The following is a 24,020-nucleotide window of genomic DNA, read 5'->3' on the forward strand; positions in this document are numbered from 1 at the left end:
CCATCATGATCCCAATTCTACCTTGCAAGTCTGGCTAGACCAGAGGATGTACACTGGTACAGATAGGAACTGGAAACACAGGGAGTCCAGGGCAGATGAACCCTACAGGACCAGTGGTGTGAGTGCCGAAAGAGGGAGGGTAGAGGGAGAGTGGGTTGCAAAGGGGAACCGATTACAAGGATCTACATATGACCTTTTCCCTGGGGGATGGACAACAGAAAAGTGGGTAAAGGAAGATGTCGGACAGGCAAGATATGACAAAATAATAATTTATAAATTATCAAGGGTTCATGAGGGAGCAGGGAGCGGGGAGGGAGGGGAAAAATGAGGAGCCGATACCAGGGGCTTAAGTGGAGAGCAAATATTTTGAGAATGATGAGGGTAATGAATGTACAAATGTGCTTTACACAATTGATGTATGTATGAATTGTGATATGAGTTGTATGAGCCCCTAATAAAACAATTATATATATATAAAAAAGAAAATGATGATGGCAAGAGATGCACAAATTTAAAGGAAGAAGTTTTAAGAACATTGAAAATTACGTTAGATAAGGAAAGGGCCAGGAACGTTGTTCTGAGGTGGTTTTTCCCCAACCTGACAATGCACCTGCTCATTCTTTGAGGGTAGCAAGGGTTGTTACATGATAATTTAGTTGGGAAACATCTCTTTCAGCATACAGCCCTGACATTGCCCCTTCAGGCTTACTTTTGTTCCTAAAACTCAAAACTAGAAAGGAAAATAATTTGAGCCCATCAAGGTTGCCAAAGCTGTCATTTTGATGTTGTGTGAATCTAAGCGCTTAGAATTCTTTGGGAAAAGGTTATTGCGATTGTTACAGATGCCATCGAGTCGGTTCCCAGTCACGGCGTCCTACGTACAACAGAGTGGAGCATTGCTCCGGCCTGTGCCAGCTTCACAACGACATGTTCTTAGGTTTTATCGCATTGATTCAACAATGGGAAAGGGCTAGAGAGAGGGAGAAACACTGCTTTCGGAAGTGTAATGCAAAAGATTCATAGCCATTGAGTCGATTATAACTCATGGTGACCCTATAGACTTAGATTATAGATATGTCAAGCAGCAATACCTTTACATTTTGATGTGTTTGCTTATTAAAGTTTCTATTATTTTGTACCAATATTTTTTTACTTACCCTTATATTTTGAATTGTAGGTCTTTTTTTTTTTAAATTGTAGGTCTTTATCCGAAATATAGTTCCTGAAATTTTCCCTTCAAATTGTATTCTCCCTGACCCCCCCCTCCACGTTGTTGATTAATCCTTTGATGTACAAAAGTGTTTAATTTTTATGGGGTCTTATTGATCTATTTTGTCTTTTGCTGCTCTAATTTTATCCTGTCTAATAATCTATTCTTAGCACTCAAAAACTCACTGCTGTGGAATCAATTCCGACACATAGTGACCCGATAGGTCAGGGTAGAACTGCCTGTGTGGGTTGTGCGACTGTAACTTTTTACAATAGTAGAAAGCAGCTTCTTTCTCCCGAGGAGTGGCTATTGGTTTCAAACTGCATGCCTAGTGCTTAACAGCCCAAAGCATAACCACTCATTAAATACTCGCTGCCACCAAGTCCATGCTGGCTCAGAGCTACCCCTGTGAGTTTCTGAGAATGTAGCTCTTTGCAGGAGCGCAGTGCCCTGTCTTTCTCCCCATTAAAACCAGGACTGACAATTTTGCCCTTTTCTTTTAAGTATTTTATGGATTTAGCTTTCACATTTAGGTCCTAAATAATTTTGTATTTAAAAAATGTATAATAACTCTTCCTGTAGCAGCTTGAGTTGATCCGTCACAATGGTTTGCTACTCACTTTACCCAGAAAAACCCCACGAAACCATGCAAATCAGGAGGTTCGAATCTCCAGGCCACTTTAAGAACTCCCGAGAAACTGCCCAGGCCATTGAGGTGTGCATATCCGGAAAGCCACCAAATATTTGAAAGATGTCACTCTGCAGAAGTAGTGTGTGCCCTCCCGATGTTACAATGGTGGAGTTGGTGGGTGTGCTCAGGCCAAACAGTGGGCTTGGACCCACAGACGGTGGCCCCAAAAGAGTGGTGAATTTTGCTGCACCTGCTTAAAAATGCAGAGTACTGCTGAACTGAAGGGTTTGGATGTGGATTCTGGTCACTGAGCACATCCAGGTGAACAAAGCCTCCAAGATGTACCTCTTACAATGAGGAAACTGAAAAATCAAATGTACTGCCATCAAATCAATTCCAACTCAGAATGACCTTATAGGATAGGATAGGACTACCCCTGTGGCTTTAAGAGACTGTAAATTTTTATGGGAATAGAAAACTTCATCTTCGGCTAGTAGTTTTGAGCTGCTGACCTTGTGGTATAATGGTTTTGAAACTTTGTGTTCAATGTCATATTTAAGTATAATATTTAAGAATATTAACTAGTAAAATAACAAAACCCTGTCATCTGTTTTTGAGACAGTGGTTTTTGTTGTGTTGTGTCATTAAGAACATTATAAATAACTAGAAAGTGTAAGCAAAATTTTCTTTTTTTTATTTAGGGCTTACGAAGCCATGGAGTATTATTCTTATCATTTTTAGTCGATTTATTCCTTTCTTTCTTCACTAATATCTTATTTCCAGTGCACAAGTTGACACTGGCAAAAATTCCTATTTGTATCTACATTGCATCAAATTCTTTCCATGTTTAAGGAAAGATCTAAGAAATGAAATAACCTTTTTTATTAGGCATTACTTGAGACTTTTCAGAAGCTGAAATTCCGTACTCTGAACTTCCCGTTTGTTTAGAATTCTGTAATCAAAGAGTGCCTTCAGAAATCGCAGAAGCCTGCGGAACAAAAGGCCAGTTGAGCAGAGCCTTGAAAGAGAAGTAGGATCTAACCAGTCATTTCAGAAGCAACAGAGTCTGTACACAGCTGTGATGGAGACTTGGGTGGGAAATGCTTTAAGTGGTTCGGGGGTGGGATATAACACACATGTCTGATGTTGCCTGGTTGGACTGGATTGATCTTGAGGCATGAGATTGAAAGAGTTGAGAAAGAAGATAATTTCTAAAGGACTCTCCTTGAGAAGGAAAAAAGAAGGAAATTTAAAACTGTCCCTTCTCACCTGCAGTAGCTTGGGCACCACTCAGATTAATTTGTACCACTTCTTTGATACGAGGTACTATATGCATTAAAGGAATTCTCTTCTTTATGAGCACTGCCTTACTTGTTAAGGATCGCTGGTGCTGGTCTTGGGGAAGGGCTGAGCTGTTGGGGAAGGACCTGTTGTTCAAACTCACCAGCTATTCTCGAGGAGAAAGATGAGGCGATCTGTTCCCTTAAATATAGCTTTGGAAACACCATACAGTGTCCCTATAAGTTTGCTTTTTGTTTTGGTTGTAACCGTTCATTATTTTTGAACAATTACTCTGTAAAATCCATTTTGTGAAACACGTTGAGTTAACCCTACTCTTAATAGCCGCTTCTCCCCAAATGTCAAGACAGATACGATGAAATGCCTGCCATGTAAGGCTCCTGCTTCTGCTCTTGCCCTCTTCCTCCTGTAGTGTGATTTCTGCCTCACGCGGCCAGCTTTCTTTAGACTTCCATCTCAGAATAACACGAGCCCCTTGCCATCAAGTCGATTTTGACTCGCTGGCTCTATGGGAACAGAATAGAACTGCCCGTGTTTCTGAAACTGCATATCTCTATGTGAATAGACTGCCACATAATCCACCCCTTAAGTAGTCATTTGTGGGTTTCAGCAAGATCTTGTGATTCACAACCGCTGTGCCACTAGGGCTCTTCCATCTTAGAATAAAAACCCAAACCAAATTCCCTGCCCTCCAGTCCATGCCGGTTCGCAGCAATTTTGAAGAACTGGGTGGAACTGCTCCGGTGAGTTTCCAAGACTGTAACTCTTCACAGGAGTAGAAAGCCCTGTGTTTTTTTCTCTCACAGAGCGAGCTGGTAGTTTCGAACTGTTGACCTTGCATTTAACAGCCCAACACATATGAATTAGTAAACTTAAGGTACTTCAACAAATTGTATATCTTAAAAAGGGTCAAGGAATTAATATGTGGTTGAGGAATGTTGGGGCATAGTGCCTTATTCATATTCACATATTAAGGACGACCAGCATAATTTCACACACATTTCAATGGTCAAACATAAAACTAATATTGAGGATTCTACTTCTTAGAATAACTAATTAATATATGAGGTAGTTAGTTTATTGTGCCAACCTGGCCGATAACCACATGTGGGGTTAGTTGAAGGGTGGAGGGATAAATGGCTCAGTGAGCCTCGCCTTTCTAGTTCTTGGGTCTCTTGCTTTCTGCTTTCCAGGGTGCAGCTGCCTTAGCCAGTTTCCTACTTCAGTGGCAAGGCCCATTTCCTGCAAGACATCCCTGAGGAGAAGCCACATGGACCTACCCCGATGCAGCCCTGGGGAGACCCCTGCCAGCGCTGAGATGCTTACACATTCACTGACTCGGCTTTCCTCCTGCAGTCAGCATCATTGCGTCTGTTTTGTGAGATGGAGGAGGACTTTGTGGATTGGTGTTGGACATATGGATTAATGTTGAACTTGTGGGCTTGGGCAGCACTGGGTTGGGGTGTTTTCTTGATGAGCACTTACCCTTGATATAAAACTTTCTCCTATACATATGAGCTTCTGTGGATTGTTTCTCTAAAGTACCCAGACTAAGAAAATATAATAATAATTTCTTAAACCAGTTAAAGTCTAATATGTATATATTATAATTCACAAAATTCTAGTTAAAGTATGATTTTATTTCTAATATCAAGGCAGTATACTTTTGAGATTTTTGGTTCCTAAACTTACCTTCCTAGTTATGTCTTTCTGGTCTGGCTCAGAGCCTTTTCCATCTAGAAACTCTTAGATGACAACTATATTTGTAGAACCTCTTCATTTTCTTGGTCTCTGATAGTGCTCCTTGTTAAATTAGTAGAAGTACTGGGTCTATGCCAGAGAAACCACTTCTGTCTTGTTTTCTTTGATGTCATTTTTTCAAAGGAAACTTGATCATTCTAAACACTGATGAAACCCATAAAAAACAGTTTTGGAATTATACCTACTATATTAAGCTGGATTCTCTATAGAGAAGCAAAACCAGTAATGCATATATGTATATGTGTGTATAGAGAGGTTTATATCAAGAAATGGCTCGCATAGTTGTAGAGAGAGTAAGTACAGTCTCATTCAAGTTCGTGGGTCAGGTGGCAAGCTAGAGGCTTCTCCTGACCTGCAGAGGTCGATGCACCAGAAGCAGGAAGCCCTCAGACAGGTAAACGTTCAGACAAATGAATTCAAGGTTGGCTTAAGGAATCCAAGGTCAACAGTCTGTGGATGGCTCCTGGGATCAGCAGGTGATGTGACAGGAGGATAATGTTCAGATACAGGATTCAGATCCAGCAGACGAAGTGAGCTAGCTTCCCCACAGAGTCAGAGTAGGGCACACCCCAAACGAAACCTCCCTCACTTGTTTCAAGCCTGTGACCTTACTTTCTCCAGCTGCTTCAAAGAAGATCCCATCCTGGAACTTGACCACACTCTTAGGTCACATCACATCATGGTGAATCCTGGCTCTCTCTCAGGCTGACCTATAACCTAACTGTCACACTTCACCCATTGTCATCCTGGCACCTGCATACCTACTGGAAACAGAAAAACAAAAAATGGTTCATCGTGAATTGGATGAAATTTCATAGAGCAAGGCAGTTTTTCATTCAACAATCCATAGAGAATTTGTTTCAGGTACTGATTACAGCCCTCACACTGTACAACATCATTTATTCCACTTCTTCCATAGGTTTTCCTTTGCCATTCCTTCTTTGCTAAACCTTTCTGCCTGGATTTAGTATCAGGGTTGTACTCATTTTATACACTGAATGCAAGAGAATCCTATTGTTTCTTATATTCTGCAGCAGTTCTAGTACGGGCTCTTTTCTAAATATTTGAAACTATTTGGGCTACATTTTTGTGGGGGAGGCAAGATAAGGGGTTGAGATTTTTAATAATGTCTTCAATTCTCTTGTTAAAGATTTCTTCACATTTTGTATCTCAGTCAGTGTTAATGTAGGGCTTTCTACTCCTAAACTTTACGCCTTGTACCCCCATGATTGGTGGGTGTGGGTAGCCGCGAGCCCGCACTGACTCCATAGCAGTGAGAATATACATCTAGAAATGTGTCTTACAGGTTTTGAAATTTGTTGTAATATATAGTTCTACATAGTAATTTGCTATTTAAAATTTCCGGTTTTTTCTCATGTGATGGTCATCCATTTCATTTCTTATTCACGTTATTTGTATCTTTATTTTAGATTTCAGTGATATTTCAATTTTATTAATCCATTCAAAGAACCTTCCTACGGTTTTGTTAATTCTTCTTTATGTTTTCGGTTCCATTTATTTCTGCTCTACTTTTCTTTTCCCCCTAGTCTCTGTAGACTTATATTGCTGCTTTTTCCCCAGTTAAGGTGTGACTCTTTGTTCTTGTCTGTGTGTGTACTTATTGCTGTAAATTGAATTGTTAGTGTTGCTCCTGCTGTGTCTAGGTGATTTAATATGTTATGTTTTCTTAATCCTTGATTTTAAGAAATTAAGTTTAAAAAAAATCTTTTTTTATGTTACCCAGTAGATTTATAGCAGGATTTAAGGCTCATGTTTATTATTTGTTTTCCTTGATTTGCATTTGTTGACTTTTAATTTTATAGCATTGTGATCTGAGAGTATGCTTTGTAATATTTATTTTTTTATTATTATTTTTAAATTAAATTAAATTTTTTTTCTTTGTAATATTTCTTTATGGGAAAGCCTCATCTTTCTCCTGAGGAAATGCTGCTGGGTTCAAACTGCTGACCTTGTGGTTTAGCAGCCTGTCGTAATATTTCTAAGTTCTAAGATTTATTAAGGTTTGTGTTCTATGCTCTAGTCTGAAGAATGTTCATGTGTGCTAGGGTGGGAGATGTATATTGTCCTGTTTTGGGGCCAAACATGTCTATGAGGTCAAGTTGCTGACTTTGTTACTTAGTTCTTCCGTGTCTTTGGCGAGCTTCTTTCTGGTTGTCATGTCCTTCATTTTCACCAAAAAGGGTGTATTAAAGTGTACTCTTAGGACAAGTTCTCTTTTTCAGTTCTCTTAGAATGTGTTTACTGAATTTGAAGTTGAGGCTCATTCACTGGGTGCATAGATCTTATTATGACTCTGTCCTCTTGTGTAATTGACCCTTTAATATAATGTTTTCCCTTCCTTGTTACATAGGCTTTTGCCTTAAAGTCTATTTTATCAGAAATTAATATTTTTCTGCTATTGTTATTTTTTTATTACCACTTGCTTGATATCTTTTTCCTCATCCTTTGAATTTTATTTCAGTTTTGTTTTTATATCTAAGGTGTATATATATATTGGGCAGACAGCACATTAACAACGTTTGTTTTCTTATCCATTATGCTACTCTCTTGTATCAGCTAATGCATCTTATCCATTTATATTCAGTGTAATTATTGTTAGGTGTGAATTTATTTTATATGTTCTTAGGTGTGGGGCTGCTGACTTGTTATTTTGATCCCCCTAATATTGTTTGCTAAGTTCATTTTATTTATTGATTTTTCTCATTATTTTTTTCATATTGTTGTTGGGTTTACTGAATCTTTGTGATTTTCCTCTTTTTTAATTTGGTGGATTTATTTATTTTTTAGCTTACCCTCTAATGTATTAATTTCTTCCCATCTTTAAAACCCCCTCTTCTATCTTAAATCATCCTTGATTTGTCTTCAGGTTCCTCAGTCTTTCTCCCACCACGTTGAAGCGATCTGAGTATCATTTATTTTGAATTCCTTATCAAAACTCCAAGCTCACTGCCATCCAATTGATTTCTACTCATAGCAACCCTGTAGGACAGCTTAGAACTGTCCCTGTGGGTGCCCTAGAGCGTAATTCTTCTTTTCTCAGGAGTAGAAAGCTTCATCTTTCTCCTGTGGAATGGGCCGGTGGTTTTGATCTGCAAACCCTGTGGTTAGCCCCCCACTGGGCAATCATTGTGCCATCAGAACTCCTGAGTGAATGCCTCATGAATTTCTCATGCTATTTTTACCATCGGAAAAGTTTCTGTCTCTCTTCATTACTTAGTTGAACCATTCTGTCTTGTTTGCTCATTTGAACAGACGTGGTTTGTTGTCTCTGAGACATTGTAATTTTGTGTTTGTATTTAATTGGTGGTGTAGTGGTTATGCGTTGGGCTATGGTCAGCAGTTTGAAACCACCAGCAGCCCCAAGGTAGAGAGACCCTGGGTTTTCTACTCCCATAAACGGTTCCAGTCTCAGGAACCCACAAGGGGAGTTGCTCTGAGGCAGTATTGACTCGATGGCAGTGAGAGTATTTAATTGATGATTGTATGTTGGTGTGTTTTCACCCAGTTATTTAAAATCTTATTTTATTATTTAGGTCTTCTGTTTTGTTTTTGCTATATATGTGTGTGCTGGGTAAGTGTGCTTGCCAGGACTTAGGTTTTTACCATTGTCTCCTGGTACTTGTGATATAGGATAGGACTGAGCACACTTCTTTGTTAGTTGTTTTTGTAGAGCCTTTTGAGGTTTTGAGCCTTTTGAGATTGGGTAGGCATTGCCCACTATATGTGATTGATATATAGGTATGGCCTGGTCTAGTCTAGGTCTAGTCTAGTTATAGGTCTAGGACTGGGGGGTTTCTTTCACCCAGTGAGGTGGGAGATGTAGGTTGTGCAGGTGTGGCTGGGCCGTATAGATACAGTTGCTGTCTCCTGCCAGCTGGACAAATAAATACAAAAGCAACAATAAAACATGAAAAAAATTGTTTTAAAGAAAATAAACAAGGGGGACTAAGCAACAAGCTAAAGGATAATGTATAACATTTTAAAGAAGGAAGAAGAAACAAAAACTAGAGGGGATGAAAAAAGAATAGTAAGGAAAAAAGGTAAGGGGGGAAAAAAGAAAAGAAGTAGAAGACAAAAATGGAAATGAGTAGGAAAAAACAACAAACAACAGATGGGAAAGAAGAGAAAGGTGGGGGCAAGGAGAGAAAACTGTATATGTGTGTGGGGAGGCCAGGCATGGCTCAGGACACCTAGGCAGTTCTACTGTGCAAGGCATTGGCAGGGATTAGAGTACCTGATATGGGTTAGTGTGCTCTGCTGGCTCAGAAGATCACAGGTGAGCATCCATGCTGGATGGATGGAGTTGCTTCCCCACATAGGTGAGCGTAGGTTGCCTGTCCTGCACCCCTATGTTCTGCTGGCCTGAGGAGAGGGTCTTGTTAATTAAAAAAAAAGTATTTTTGAAAATAATTCCAAAGGGAAAGCTCAAAGATGTTACTGCATGCTTATGTGAGGGAATCTTTTATGTTCTACAAAAACATAGACTCCCTTATTAAACAAAAGCGTCAAAATATGGAGCTTTTTGTTCCTTGACAGCTCATCCATCTCAGTCGGTCGACTTGGGAAGGTGGTGTTTCCGTGCCGCTAATCCTTTCCCACAGAGTCTGAGCTCTTCAGTGTACAGCAGGTTAAATGTTACTATTAGCATCCTTGAAGTACCCAAGTCCTATTCTGTTGAAATAATCTTGGGAAGAAGAAGGGGCAAGATCAAGGCTGTTGAGTAAGTCGAGGGAGGCTTCCCCATAGAATTCTCCTAAGACAGCCTGTGCTACCTTTGAATAGTGCATGTGTAGATTGTCTTGGGAAAAAATCCTCAGTGCGACTTTCCCAACATTTTCCTCATCAGTCCACTTTCCTGGTTTTCAAAAACTTCTTTTCAATTGGTCCACATGATTGTCCAGTGTCCTTTATGAAAATCTAGCAGAACCTCTCAGCTGACCTTTCTGCCTTGAGTTTAGTTGGCCAAGCAGGTGTTTTGTATGTATGTATTATTATTTTTGAAAGTGTCCTAATGAGACTAAGGCAAATGTACTACTGTGGGAACTTGCCTGGAGTCCTCTATTGATCTCAGCGATGTGTTTGTACACACTGCATTTGGAATAAACCAGTGCATGTATGATCTGGGACACCCACAGCAATACTTTTTGACTTTCCTTTGTACAATTATTGAATAATGATACAGAAATATAATGACGGAGGAAGTCCATATTTTGTTAAAATTCTGTAAAGCAGCTTAAACATTGTGGAAAAATTGAATTAAAATAGAATTTTTCCAAGAACTTTTTGAAGCCCTTTCATATATAAGCCTGAAAGGAAAGACAAGGTACGAAGCATAAACATTTTCTTTCTGTTTCAGCTAACCTTCCAGTGCCCACTATTGCAGCCATCGATGGACTTGCATTAGGTGGTGGCCTTGAACTGGCTTTGGCATGCGATATAAGAGTGGCAGGTGAGAATCCTATAGAAAATTATTTTCTAAAAAGATAAGTTTTGTGTTGCTTCTAGATAATTCTAAGGATTATGTTCTGTCTTTTACTCTAACTTCAAATTTGGTGGTTCACACCCATCCGCCACTTTGTAGGAGAATGATTTACAGCATGTTTTCAAGCTACCACCCCCGTCTTAGGGGGAAAAAATTACTCAATGCCCTCTGGCAATTACAAATTTTGTAATATAGCTCATAACCCAGGAAAAATATATAGGTATATTCTTTCGCAGCCCCTTGGATCATTCTCTGCTCCGTGGGAGAAGAGGCTTTCTATTCCTGTAAAGAGTTACAGTCTTGGAAACCCACAGAGGGAGTTAGTTCTACCCTGCCCGATAGGACAGCTAAGAGTTAAACTCAACTCAGTGGCATTGAGTTTGGTTTTAGTTTTGGATCATTCCAGCCCCTCCCAGGCACAGTATCACCTATTTGGGGAAACACTGATTTTATAACTTGGGAAGCCCCATATAAGGTTGCTATGAGTCAGAATCAACTCCATGGCAGTGGACTTATATTTTTGGTTATTGTTGAGTAATCATTATGGAAAAAGTCACCATTGGGTTTAATGCATACTTGTGTTTAAAATTCCAAGTGTGAGCAAACATATAATTTTTAGTTCAATCTTAGCAGTAGGAAAAGAATAGTCTTAGAAAGAGAGACAGCTATTTGAATCTTGGTCTTGCCCTTTTTAGGTCAGTTTTAACAACTCTAAAATATGATCAGTGACAGCTGGTACTGAGAAGATTTAATGAATTAATTTATGTCATGTGGTTAGGACAATCACTTAAGTACTCCCTGTAGGAGCCCTGGTAGTGTAGTGGTTTTGCAGTTGGGCTGCTAACTGCAAGGTCAGCAGTTTGAGACCACCAGTTGCTCCTAGGGAGAAAGATGGGCTTTCTACTCCCATAAAGAGTCACAATCTGGAAAACTCACAGGGACAGTGACAGGAATGTGTCAGCATTGACTGGATTGGGGTAAGTTTGGTTTTGGTTTATAGTAAGAATGGCTCTTTCTTAGGTTCAGGGGGTTTTTTGGTATGATTTTTGAGGCATATATGTGGTGACTGTGACAATAATGAAAACAATTAGTGTTATCCGTGTATCTTATGTGTATTAAATCATTTAATTTTCTTAACAGCCTCAGGAGATAAGAACTTTGTCTTACCTCCCAGAGAGGGATAAGTGGCTGAGCCACACTCACTGCCACTCAGTCGATTCAGACCGACAGCCCCCCTCACTTCTGCTATGGAGCCCCTGTTGGTATAGTTGTCAATCTCATCTATGTGGGCACCACTCTGTCTAGTTCCTCATTGTTTTCAACAGATCTGATGTAAAGACAGGTTTGGGGACCAAGAGCTAAGTGAAACAGGCAGCAAGTATTTGTCACTGTTCTCATTTCTGACGCAGCTGCCTGTGTAAAGCCAAGTCAACATAACTACGTATTTTTAATAATTTTATGATGACTGCTCTGGAACTTTGAAGTTGCAAGCCATAAATACTCCACTCCCCTTTATATGTAATTTTTGGTTTCTATTTTCTCTGAATGGATTTTAAATAGAAAATGTAAAGTGCAGTATCCATTTCTGAAAGAATGCAGATTCTTAGGATTTAGGTGGTAGGAAGTAGTTCACATGTGTTTGGACACGCAAATAAACAATTAAGATGTATTTAGGCAACCATGAAAACAAACATGAAGAGAGGCGCCCTGTTCAGCTGTCCAAACCCTGACCAGTGCTAAAACCGTTGGTCAGAGAGTAACTTGAGCCCTGATATGACATGATAGGTTCAGATGTTTGATTTGGGGGCTGTTCAGTCAGGTGAAATCTTGTTTACCTTTCTCCTGACTCTTGGTAATTAATGGAAGCTAAATCTTCAAATATGACTTGTCAGTTGATCTTAAAAAAATGACATAAGTATAATCTGTAAATAAGATTTCAAATATATTTTACTAACTGTTCAAGTCACTATATTTGAATATGATGGTATAGATGCTAATTAATTTTTTTTTCTTCTTTTAGCTGCTTCTGCAAAAATGGGCCTTGTGGAAACAAAGCTGGCAATTATTCCTGGTGCAGGTATGAATTCTTACCTGCCAGTGTGTTCTCAAAATCTGGGAATAAGGCAAAATACTTATTATTTGAAAAGCCTTTTGTCAAAACATAGCATTTTAAATAAAGACTTGATACCATATTGCATGTTTCCTCGAAAAGTCCTGTTTGAATTATATTCTTATTTTAGCTCAAGACAATAGGTGCTCTGGTTGTTGCTCCCTTTTTTGTGCTGTCTACATGCGCTTTTCTGTATTCTTTCTTAAATTTTAATTATGGTACTAGTCACATTTTTAATTACTGCAACTATTAAAGGGTTGCACCAATATTTTGATGTGTGGACATGAATTCGCCCTCACAGCTTTGTGCACACTAACAGGGCATGTGAGGAATACGGGGTCCAGGCTTGGCACTACCTTCCTCCCTTCCTTTCTGTTTCCTCCCTCCCTCTTTCCTTCCCTCCCTCTTTCCCTCCCTCCCTTCTTTCTTCTTTTCCTTCCTTCCCTCTCTCTCTCTCTCTTAATTTTTTTAGAGGAAGGACCAAGATTGTGGTTATTGTGTAGTCTGAATTGGAAGTGTAAAAAATGTGAGCTTCTTCTATTGGAAGAATCATTTAAGAAAGTACTTTTCTCATAATAGTTTATAATGAAATATTTTCTTATGTGTGATAAATCTAAATCTGTTATAATTTTATATGTTTCAAAGATTTAGAGATATTCTTTTTTGAAGCCATTCTTGTAAAAAGTAAACTTCATTTAAGAATGCCCACATGTAGTAGCCTAGGTTGGTAACATGAATGTATAATAAATGAAAATTTACTTACTGGTTTCTAAGTGAAAGAATAGTAACTAAAAATTAAAGAAAGTGTAGAACACTCCAAATGACCCTTATAGATGGATAGGTTAAAATTGTGTGGTTCCCCTTTCATTATCGGACACTGTTGTCAGGTGCTGTCAAGATCATTGTGGCTCATAGTGGCCCAGAGCAGAGCTGTCCCATAGGGCTTTCTTGGCCACCTTCTTTATCAGGTGTTCTTCATGTAAAGCCACAGGGTAGGTTGCACCTGCCAACCTGGTATATCCTTTTTAGGTTATATAAGTAGAAAGTAAAATGTAAGTTATAATGAAATTGAAGACTGCCCAGATCAATATATAAGACTGACTACATTTCTGTTTCAGTAATCCATTAAAATGCTATTTTTGTAGGCTAAATGAATTTAATATCTACCTGTTCTACAATGCCTCTCTTTTGCACAGTGACTAATTCAAACACTCAAAGAAGGATTTATAAGAAAGTGGCTCCAATGGAAAAGAATTGTCAGATTACTTATATGTGAAACAAAACAAAATTTAGACAAGGGATGACATGGCATGTTTCTGAGATTCTTGTAGGAAGTAAGCGATATTGATACTTAGGCTATAACTCTTACATAGCTGAAATAAACTAGTCTAAAAAGGGAATGGATTTTAAACTAGAGTTTGGGGGTTAAAGGAAGATAAGAGTGGAAATTTGAGTATTTAGCATATCTTCGTATGAAATACTTTAATTATTAAAACGCTGTAAGGTAGAACTTGTTTGTGAGTGCTTCTTTGGTTATGATAGAAAAATGAGAGTGATATCTGTAGCTCCTTCCATCTTTTCTTTCTTTCTTTTTTAAAAATCATTTTATTGGGGGCTCATATAACTCTTATCACAATCCATACATACATCCATTGTGTAAAGCACATCTGTACATTCATTGCCCTCATCCTTCTCAAAACATTTGCTCTCCACTTAAGCCCCTCGCATCAGGTCCTCATTAACTGCCATAAATATCAGAGTATTTTAATATTTTATTACTATTTGTAAATAGAGAATCCCTGTCTTTTAAATTTCCATTATCATTTTATTTTAAATGAATCCAAAGAAATAAATCTCACATCCTCCTTTTTAATATCAGGAGACTTTCAAGTTCATAGCTCACATCTTGTGTGGCTATGTGGCATTGTACTTTTTATTTGAAAATGAATTTGTTCAAGATGAGGCTACTTATTCATATTTAGATTTAAAAAGATGCATACAGTATTTGGGGTTTGCGTTTATAGTATTATGGTTACTCAATATTCTAGATAAAGTCTGATTCTTTTTTTAACAGTAAAACTTTGTTTTAAATATGATTTTTATTATCTAAAAGCTATTTCTAAATTTTTATATGGGAAAATTTTATCCATAGAAGATGGATATTTTTACCATCTCAATTACTAATTACTTTACTTTTCCATAGATGATCCTCTTATTAAAGATTGATTTTTAAAATATTTAATGCTGTTTTTTAAATTGTGAATTTTGACATCCTGAAAATGATCTTAGAAATTTCCTCCTTTTGACTGTAAACAGTTCTGTTTACTATTGAAAAGAACCTTTCTATAGTTGGGTGTGTGAGTGGACACAGTAGACTAAGGCTCTGGTGAAAAACAGAATCCGACATTTTTTGAGGGAGAATTATAGGTTGTGTAAGGAAGAACACAGCAGCCAAAGAAAAGATGCACAGGTGTCCAGCTTTGGAAGAGAAGCAGTCAGCTTTCATTTGGTGAAGCAAACAAGGAAAGATAGTTTTATATCAAAGAGCGAAGTGTAAACAGGAGGTAACATTTTAATGGTTGTTAGCAAAGCATGAATTATCTAATTAAACAACTTCCCTCAGGTAGCATTTCTAAAGCACACAATTTAAACGATAACCATTTTAATGTGGGGATCAGTTCTTGCAGTTGAATGTAGATTAGGACAATTCTAGTTGAAGTCTTTATTCTATTGGGAGTTTCTTTGGAACGAGTGCTAATATGAGTCTCTTTCAGTCAGTTGGCCAAGTGGCTCTCTTCAAAATTCCTGACATAGACGAGTGAGGCTTCCAGTGCTTCGTCCTTTTGGTGAAACATTTCAAAAGACCATTCAGCCACAGTTGCAGCAGGACATTGACAGGGAGCAGCCAGAGGTTCAGGCCAGATTCAGAAGAGGATGTGGAATAAGAAATAGCTTCTCAAAGTAGAGAATACCAGAAAGATGTTTACTTGTGCTTTATTGACCACGTAAAGGCATTTGACTGTGTGACTCATAACAAACTGTGGATAGACTTGAGAAGAATATAAATTCCAGAACACTGCGTTGTTCTCATGTGAATCCTGTACATGGATCATGAGGCAGTTATGTGAACAGAACAAGAGAAATACCGCATGGCCTAAATCCACGAATGGTGTGTGACAGGGCTGTATCCTCTTTACTATACTTACTCAGTGTGTATGCTAAACAAATAGTCATATAAGCTGGGTTATATAAAGAAGAATGTGACATCATGATTGGAGGAAGGCTGATTAACAACCTTTGATACAGAAGAAACAAGAGGCTTCTTCGAGGCAGAAGAAACAAACTTGCTTGCTGAAAGTGAGGACAGCTGGAAGCACGTGCTGATGAAGATTCAGGATTGCAGCCTTCAGTATTGTGCTAGCTGGTTTGACTAGAGAAACAAATCCAGGGACGCTCATTATGTGTAAGAAAGAGTTTTATGTAAAGAAGTCATTGTGCGCGCCCCTACTCCCACCCGCCCCCAATTCAGAGGCCTCAGGAGTGGTGGTCTGGTAAAGCCAGACATGGAAGCAATTTAGATTAACAAGGGGCATGAATCTTCAGGAGATGGTGGTATAATGGCCCCTGGAGAACTGTAGGTGTAGATAATTTCCTAATTGCGAACCTTCATTACGAAACCTGCTTTAGATTATCAATTTTACCCTGGGATCATTGTAAAAACCTGGTAATCTCTTTCTGTGACATTGTAAAAATCTGTTTCTGCCACCTAGTTTAAGATATATAATTTTGCTTGATTTCACTGGATTTTGAAACGACTCAGAGGAGAAGCCGGGTCCATAAGTCCATAACTCAAGTCCATAAGTATGATACTAGCCCATAATTCCTTCTTCAGACTCACACAGCCACATACAATGATGCAGAAACATTACAGGCCAGTGCGTGCAAAATCTTGTGGATGCAATGGCGGTGGATGCATCTTCGCTGCACTGGCACCAACCAGGGTCCTCCAACAAGAAGGTAAAGGTGGAGAGAGACGGGGAGGGTGCCAGGACCCTTCTTATGAGAAAGCCACTCCCATAAGGAGTCATCATCAAGCTGTGACCTGATTGACAGGTTAAACTCTACCACTATACGTTTATATGTCTTCAAGTTGACATGAAATTATGTAACAGTCACAAGTACAGATTACAACTCAGTGTAAAGAAGACCAAAATCCTCACAACTGAACAATTAGGCAGCATCATGATAAATGGAGACGAAACTGAAGTTGTCAGGAATTTCATCTTGTTTAGATCCATTCATATTGCCCATGGCAGCAGCAGTCAAGAGATCAAATGAGGCATTGCATTGGGGGAATCTGTTGAAAACAAGGAGGTTACTTTGAGGAATAAGATGAGCTTGACCGGAGCCATGGCATTCTCAGTGGCCTCATGCATGCAAAAGTTGGACATTGAATAAGGAAGCTTGACAGAGAACCAATGCATTTGAATTGTACCTGGCCAAAAATATTGAAAGAACCTTGCAGTACCAAAAGAACAACTACACACGTCGTAGACGTACAGCCAGAAAGCTCCTTAAGGCAGGATGGTGAGACTTCCTCTTAGGAACTTTGGCTGTGTTGTCAGGAGAGGCCAGTCAATGGAGAAGGAAAGCATGCTTGGGAAAGTAAAGGCAGGGACATCCCTCAACATGATGATTGAAACGGTGGCTGCACAATGGGTTCAAGCGTAAGAATAACTGTGGGGACGGTGTAGGGACCAGGCCGCATGTTGTTCTGTTGGGTATAGGGTCGCCACAAGTGGGAACTGACTCGATGGCACCAAACAGCATGTCTTTGAAATGGAACACTGATCCATTTGGCTAATTAGAAGAGACCGTTGAATGGACGAGAGTCTGAAGCCTTTAAACTTAAAACCTTGTTTAGCTGACTAGAAGGAAGTTATACTTACCCAGGCAACTTTACCTGTTGATTCAAGGAAATTATGATACTGAGTTTTAAAAAAATGTAAACATTTATTCAGCCAGTCTAGAGATTCTTTTTTCCAATGATAGGAATGAAAAGCTTAAGTTAAAATAGAGTTTTGATTTAGTTCTGAAGTTACTATATTCCTATGTACTAGCACATTTTTTCTTAAAGTTCACTACCCTACGTCTCCCCTTTCTTGGTCAAGCCACTGCTAGGGAAGTGATAGTTTGAACACTTACCAAATAATTACCCATATTCTACAAGGACTTGCCATTCCAGGACTGACTGGTCCATTTCAAAGGCATTGTCAAAGAGCAAACTGGAACTTTGTAAAAATTAAAATGTAAAATAGAAGGAATAAGCAAACCAGATTTGGGAAATACCTTGTGAGGAGTTACCAAAGTACTGCAGTGAAGGGAACTTTTCAAAATTTAATTACGTACAAGGGATCCAGGAATTTACAAGAAAATTCTGATTGGTTGACATTTACAAATCATGCTTTAGTAGATCCGGGTCTATTAGAAACATGGAGTTTAGTCTGTGCCTTTGACAGAGCCACTCCGTGTGCCAGATACCTAGTTATTTGAGCCCCTGCACAATGCCATTTTCAACTTGCCATCAGGGGTTTAATTGCAGGATGGAAAAAATCTGAGCACCCTAAAAAGTGACTTTAGAACTATATTAGAGCTTAAATTCCAATGCACTTATTATTTTACAAAGGAGCTCTGGTGGCGGAGTCGGTATGAGTTGAGCTGCTCACCCACAAAGTCTATGGATCAAATCTACCAGACGTTCCACGAAAAAAAGAAATGCAAAGACTCATTTCTATTCTGTGCTACAGGGTTGCGCTGAGTCATTGGCAGGGCCCCTTAGACTCACCCTTGGTGGTGAGTTTGGGTTTGGGTGTAGTTTGTAGAAGGCAGAGGTCTGCAGCGGGAGCTCCAGCTCTGAGTCTCTGACCATTACCCAGTAATGTGGCAGCTTTGCCCCCCAGAAGAATCTGTTTGAAAGGAGATTTCAACTTTAGGGTGACCTCAAGAAGGGGCAGTTTTGCATGCAGGCTTTCACAGGGAACTTTCAAGATTTACCAAAAATAACTACATGTTTTATAAAAGCTGAGGTCCTACTGGCTGTTATTCAAGACCACATGGTGTTATGAGTCATATCTCAACTACCCTGTAGACAGAAAGTTGAAGCCTCAGAACCAATCATGTAAGCCTTTAAAATCTGCAGCTGTGTACATATCCCAATTATATCACTTCTGTAGTCCGTAACTGAATGAAGCTCATGCCTATGAATCAGGGAACTCCGTTTTTACCCTTGTCCTGTGTACACACAGATGGCTTCCCTCATTCTACGATGATTATCTTAGTTTTGTATTTGCCCTATTCAAAGCTTAATAAAAAGAATATGTTTGAATATGGGCACATTTCCCCCTTCCAAACAGAATGAAAGAATGTTCTTCTTAGAAAAACCGTTTTGTTATAGAGAAATAATTTAATGCATACTGATATGATTGAAATTTAGATATGCCAAGGAGAAAAACAATGCATTACATATTTTATAAGTTCTATAAAAATGATTTCAATGATTAAAGAAAGATACAAACCAGCAGAAAGGATTGCATCCCATACTTGGTAATTTGCGATAATGAGTCAAAAAATAAAAGATGGGCAATCATGGGAGGAATTGTATGTAACTAAGTGACCATGTGTGTGTGCTTATCTTAGAGATGTTTTGTTCTATGCCAGAGGGGTTTGTCCATGAGCAGTATGCAGTAAAGGTGACAGTGCAAACTCCTCGTTGAGTTAAAAGGAAATTTAAAACAATGTTGGCCAATCAAAACTTTGCCAGGAATCCTATTGAATTTTTTTTGCAGCCATCTGATCAGTAATACTTGAGTCATAATGGCAGTTATATTGCAGACATGTAATTTTCTTTTCTTAAATCATTTTATTGGGGTCTCATACAGTTGTCACAATCCATACATCCATCCATTGTGTCAAGCACATGTGTACATTTTTTGCTGTCATCATTTTCAAAACATTTTCTTTCTACTTGAGCCCTTAGTATCAGCTCCTCATTTTTTCCCCTCCCTCCCTCCCTCATGAACCCTTGATAATTTATAAATTATTATTTTTTCATGTTTTACACTGACCAATGTCTCCCTTCACCCATTTTTCTGTTATCTATCCCCTGGGAGGGGGTTATAGGTATATCATTGTGATTGGTTCCCCCTTTCTCTGTCTACCTCCCCTTACCCTCCTGGTATTGCTACTCTCATTATTGGTACTGAGGGGTTTATCTTTTGGATTCCCTGTGTTTCCAGTTTTTATCTGTACCCATGTACATGGTCTGGTCTAGCCGAATTTGTAAAGTAGAATTGGGATCATGATAGTGGGGGAGAGGAAGCATTAAAGAACTAAAGGAAAGTTGAATGTTTCATCGGTGCTATACTGCACCCTGACTGGCTAATCTCTTCCTTGTGACCCTTCTGTGAGGGGATGTCCAATTGTCTACAGATGGGCTTTGGGTCTCCACTCCATACTCCTCCTCATTCACAAGGATATGATTTTTTGTTCTGGCTCATGATACCTGATACTTGATCCCATTGACACCTCATGATCACACAGGCTGGTGTGCTTCTTCCATGTGGACTTTGTTGCTTATCAGCTAATTGACTGCTTGTTTATGTTTAAGCCTTGAAGACCCCAGAAACGATATCTTTTGATAGCCAGCCACCATCAGCTTTCTTCACATTTGCTTATGCACCCATTTTGTCTTCAGCAATTGTATCGGGAAGCTGAGCATCACAGAATGCCAGGTATTAGAACAAAGTGTGCTTGTGTTGAGGGTGTACTTAAGTAGAGCCCTGGTGGCAGACAGATAATTTCTAATTGTCCAATTCCTTAACTTGATACAGTAACACCACCTCCATTCTGAATGATCAACTATGGAGTTGCCTGATTATGGGGGATAGATATTAATTTCATTACTGTTTCAGTGAACTGTCATTTTATAAATTGATATTCGGGGACAATGTTAGTATTCTTAAAATACATAGGCCTATCACATTCCAACTGTCTAACCATGATGTAAAGCCTAACTAGGATAAATTATCAGACTGACATTTTTGGGAGTGGGGGTGATGGGGGGAGGTACTTCTTTTGAATTCTGTGATTTTATTTTAACATTTTAATTGACATTTCTTGTACTCATTATTATTTGTGTCCCATTTCTCCCCATCCACCTTGCCATCCATCCTAAGGAACTGTTAATCTAGTTACTATGCCTATAAATTTGCCTATCCTGGATTTCATATAAAGAAAAACATACAAAAGCAAAAAAACCCAGACAACCCCAAAACAATAATGCAAACAGACAAAAACCTTAATTGAAAAGAAAGCAGAAAAAATATATATAACAAATTTAAAATAGGTTAGAAGGGAAAACAAATAATAAAGCGTTATATTTTCTCCTAACTGCATCTTCCTTAGTCTACTTTCCAAAGCACTGTCTGATAACAAAGCTATTTAAATCCCTGGTCAATGGTCAGAGGGGATTCACTAGGGGTTTAATCCATGTGCAAACCTTGCAAATAGATTTTGGGCTTTCACTGTCATCCATATCCTTCTGCAAAACTAGTGCTCATATTAAGCTCATATTAATATCATTCCCTCCTTCAATTTGCATTTTGTTATTTGCAATCCTGGGTTCACACAGGCTGGAGTAGATCTTCTGTGTGGACTTACTTGACATCTTATGTAGATGCTTGCTTGTTTTAAGACCAACCTTTAAGATCCCAGACACTATTTATTCTGATAGCCAAGCACCATCTGATTTCTTTACCACACTTTGCTATAGCAGCCCTCTTTTCAGTGCTCTCTTCATGAGGGCAAGTATCAGGTATAGCCATGTCACAAAGCTAGTTGTTCATAGATGAGGGCTACGATTAAGTGCAAGGTCAAAATCCATCCATATATCTATGGTTTATATGTGCTTCTAGTCTACTTTAGAGACATCATTATCCTTTTATTGGGGAACAATATAAATCCTACAAATCACATGGGAGTTCTATTAATAGTATCATTAATTTAGCCAATGGTATAGAATTTAAAATAGTGTTGAGAAAAGGAAACTGTACGTCTATAGGATAGCTTTTAAAGCTAAAATATATGGATTGTTGACCTGTACAGATTATAAGGTTAAGTAACACTATTTAGGCAAACAGTGAGGATTAGAGGTAAGGCATGACGTTATGTTTATTCACTAAGGCAGAACCAGGCCTGCTGAATTAGGACATAATATGAACAGGAAATTTCAAAGGGCAGCTCAAGAAGACAAAGTAATATATAATGAAATGTTTACAGTCGTAGAGTTAGAAAACCAAAAGAGAAGAACACAGCATATCGCAAACTGAAAGAACTCTAGAAAAAGTTCAAGTCTTGAGTTGCAATATAGAAAGATTCTGTGGGCGAAATATTGAATGATGCAGGAAGCATCCAAAGAAAATGGAAAGAATACACAATACCATAAAGGACTAGTCAACATTCTACCATTTTAGGAGCTAGTGTATAAGTAAGAACCAAAGGTACTGAAGGAAGAAATTAAAGCTGCACTGGAAGCATTAGCCAAAACCAAGGCTCTAGAAATTGATCGAAATATTTTAACCAGCTGATGAAGCATTGGAATCAATCATACATCTATGCCAGGAGATTTGGAACACAGATACAAGGCCCACTGACAGAGGTTCAGGCTCGATTCAGAAGAGGTGCAACAAGGGGTATTATTGCTGATGTCTGATGGATCTTGACTGAAAACAGACAATACTAGAAAGATGTTTCTTGTGTTTTATTGACTATGCCAAGACATTTTACTCTGTGGATCATAACAGTGAATAGCCTTAAGAGGAATGGGAATTCCAGGACATTTCATTGTGCTCACAAGGAACTTGTTCATGGATCAAGAGGCAGTTTTGCGAAAAGAACAAGGGAATGCTGTCTGGTTTAAAATCAGGAAAGGTATGCATCTGGTTGTATCCTTTCACCATAATTTTTCAGTGTGTTGAACAACTAACCAGAGAAAATGGATTATATGAAGTAGAATGCGGCATCAGGATTAGAGGAAGACTTTTTAACGACCTGCAATATGCAGATGACACAACCTGGCTTTCTGAAAGTGAGGAAGACTTGAAGCACTCGCAGGTGACAATCAAGTATTCTCAGTGTGAAGAAGACCAAAATTCTCACAACTAAACTAGTAAGGAACATTCTGATAACAGAGAAAAGATTGGAATTGTGAAGGATTGCATCGTGCTGGTATACACAATCAATGCACATGGAAACAGTAGTCAAGAGTACAGGATGCATGCATTGGGTCAGTCTTCTGCAAGGTACTTGTTTAGAGTGTTCAAAAGCAGGGAGTTTGCTTTGAGGCCTAGGTTGGCCTGATTGAAACCTTGGTTTTCAGTGGCCTCATATGCATGTGAAAGGCACTCATTTAATAAGGAAGACTGAAGAATTGTTGCATTAGAATTTTGCTGGCGAAGAATGTTTTAAGTACCATGGATTGTCCCAAGAACAAACAAATGTCTCTTGGAAGAAGTACAAGTAGAGTGCTCCTTAGAGGTAAAAATGGTGAGACTTCATCTCAGGTACTGTGGATGTGTTATCTGGAGAGACCAGTTCCCTGTAGAAGAGCATTATACCTGGCAGAGGGGTTGAAAACAAAACTGGGGTGGGGGTGATCTTAAGAAGATGGATTGTTACAGTGGCTGCAGTAATGGGCTCAAGTATGGGAACAATTTTGAGGATGACACCGGACCAGGCAGTCTTTAGTTTTGTTGTATGTAGGCTCTGTATGGATTGGAACTGAATAGGGGGCACCTATTCAGCAGCAACAGTGTTTCTGACTTAGATTTCCAGTACAATACTGAATAATATTGGTGATAGCAGACAACCTTGTCTGCTTCTTGTATTAAGCGGGGGCGTTTTCAGTTTTTCCTGTTGAGCATGATGTTAGCCATTGGTTTTCTGTACATGACCTTTAGGATTTGGAGTAATAGCCTTCGATTTCCTATTTTATTGAGTGCTGTTGTTAGAGATTGGTGTCGTGTATTGTCATATGCCTTCTCTGTGTCTATTGATATAATCCTGTTTTACTCTGTTTCTTGTTTCTGTGATTGATTACATTGATTGTTTTTCTAACCTTGAACCATCCCTACATGCATCCTTGATATGAATCGCACTTGATCATTGTGAATTATTGACTTCTAATATTTGCCAGAATTTTTTTTTTTTAGAATGTCTGCATCAGTGTCATGAGTGATTAGTCATCTGTCTGGGTTTTTTGTTTTTTGGGTCTTTGTGGGGTCTCTCCCTCGTCTTCTAATCCAGTGTGCTATGATTTGTCTCCTGATTACTGTGTTTGATCCCTTGACATTCAGTGTTATTACTGGTGTATGCAGATTTCTTGCTGACACTGTGCTGTGTGTGTACTTGTTGTCCCCCCTTTTTATTATTACTTTGTAGTTTGATCAGT

The 24,020-nt window shown here is 38.8% G+C and overlaps 1 protein-coding gene across 1 annotated transcript in view; it reads left to right on the forward strand.

Annotated features, from left to right (window-relative positions):
• AUH (AU RNA binding methylglutaconyl-CoA hydratase) overlaps positions 1 to 24,020 on the forward strand; it is a 161,051-nt gene that overhangs the window by 76,313 nt on the left and 60,718 nt on the right. Inside the window, exons 5-6 of the mRNA XM_004713902.2 lie at positions 10,279 to 10,371; positions 12,425 to 12,481. Coding sequence (XP_004713959.1) covers positions 10,279 to 10,371; positions 12,425 to 12,481 — 150 coding nt within the window. The remainder of the gene's footprint in view (positions 1 to 10,278; positions 10,372 to 12,424; positions 12,482 to 24,020) is intronic.

Source organism: Echinops telfairi, unplaced genomic scaffold, assembly GCF_000313985.2.
Source record: "Echinops telfairi isolate 266 unplaced genomic scaffold, ASM31398v2 ScPeMD7_1;HRSCAF=3_1, whole genome shotgun sequence".
In the NCBI taxonomy this organism is placed as follows: Eukaryota; Metazoa; Chordata; class Mammalia; order Afrosoricida; family Tenrecidae; genus Echinops; species Echinops telfairi.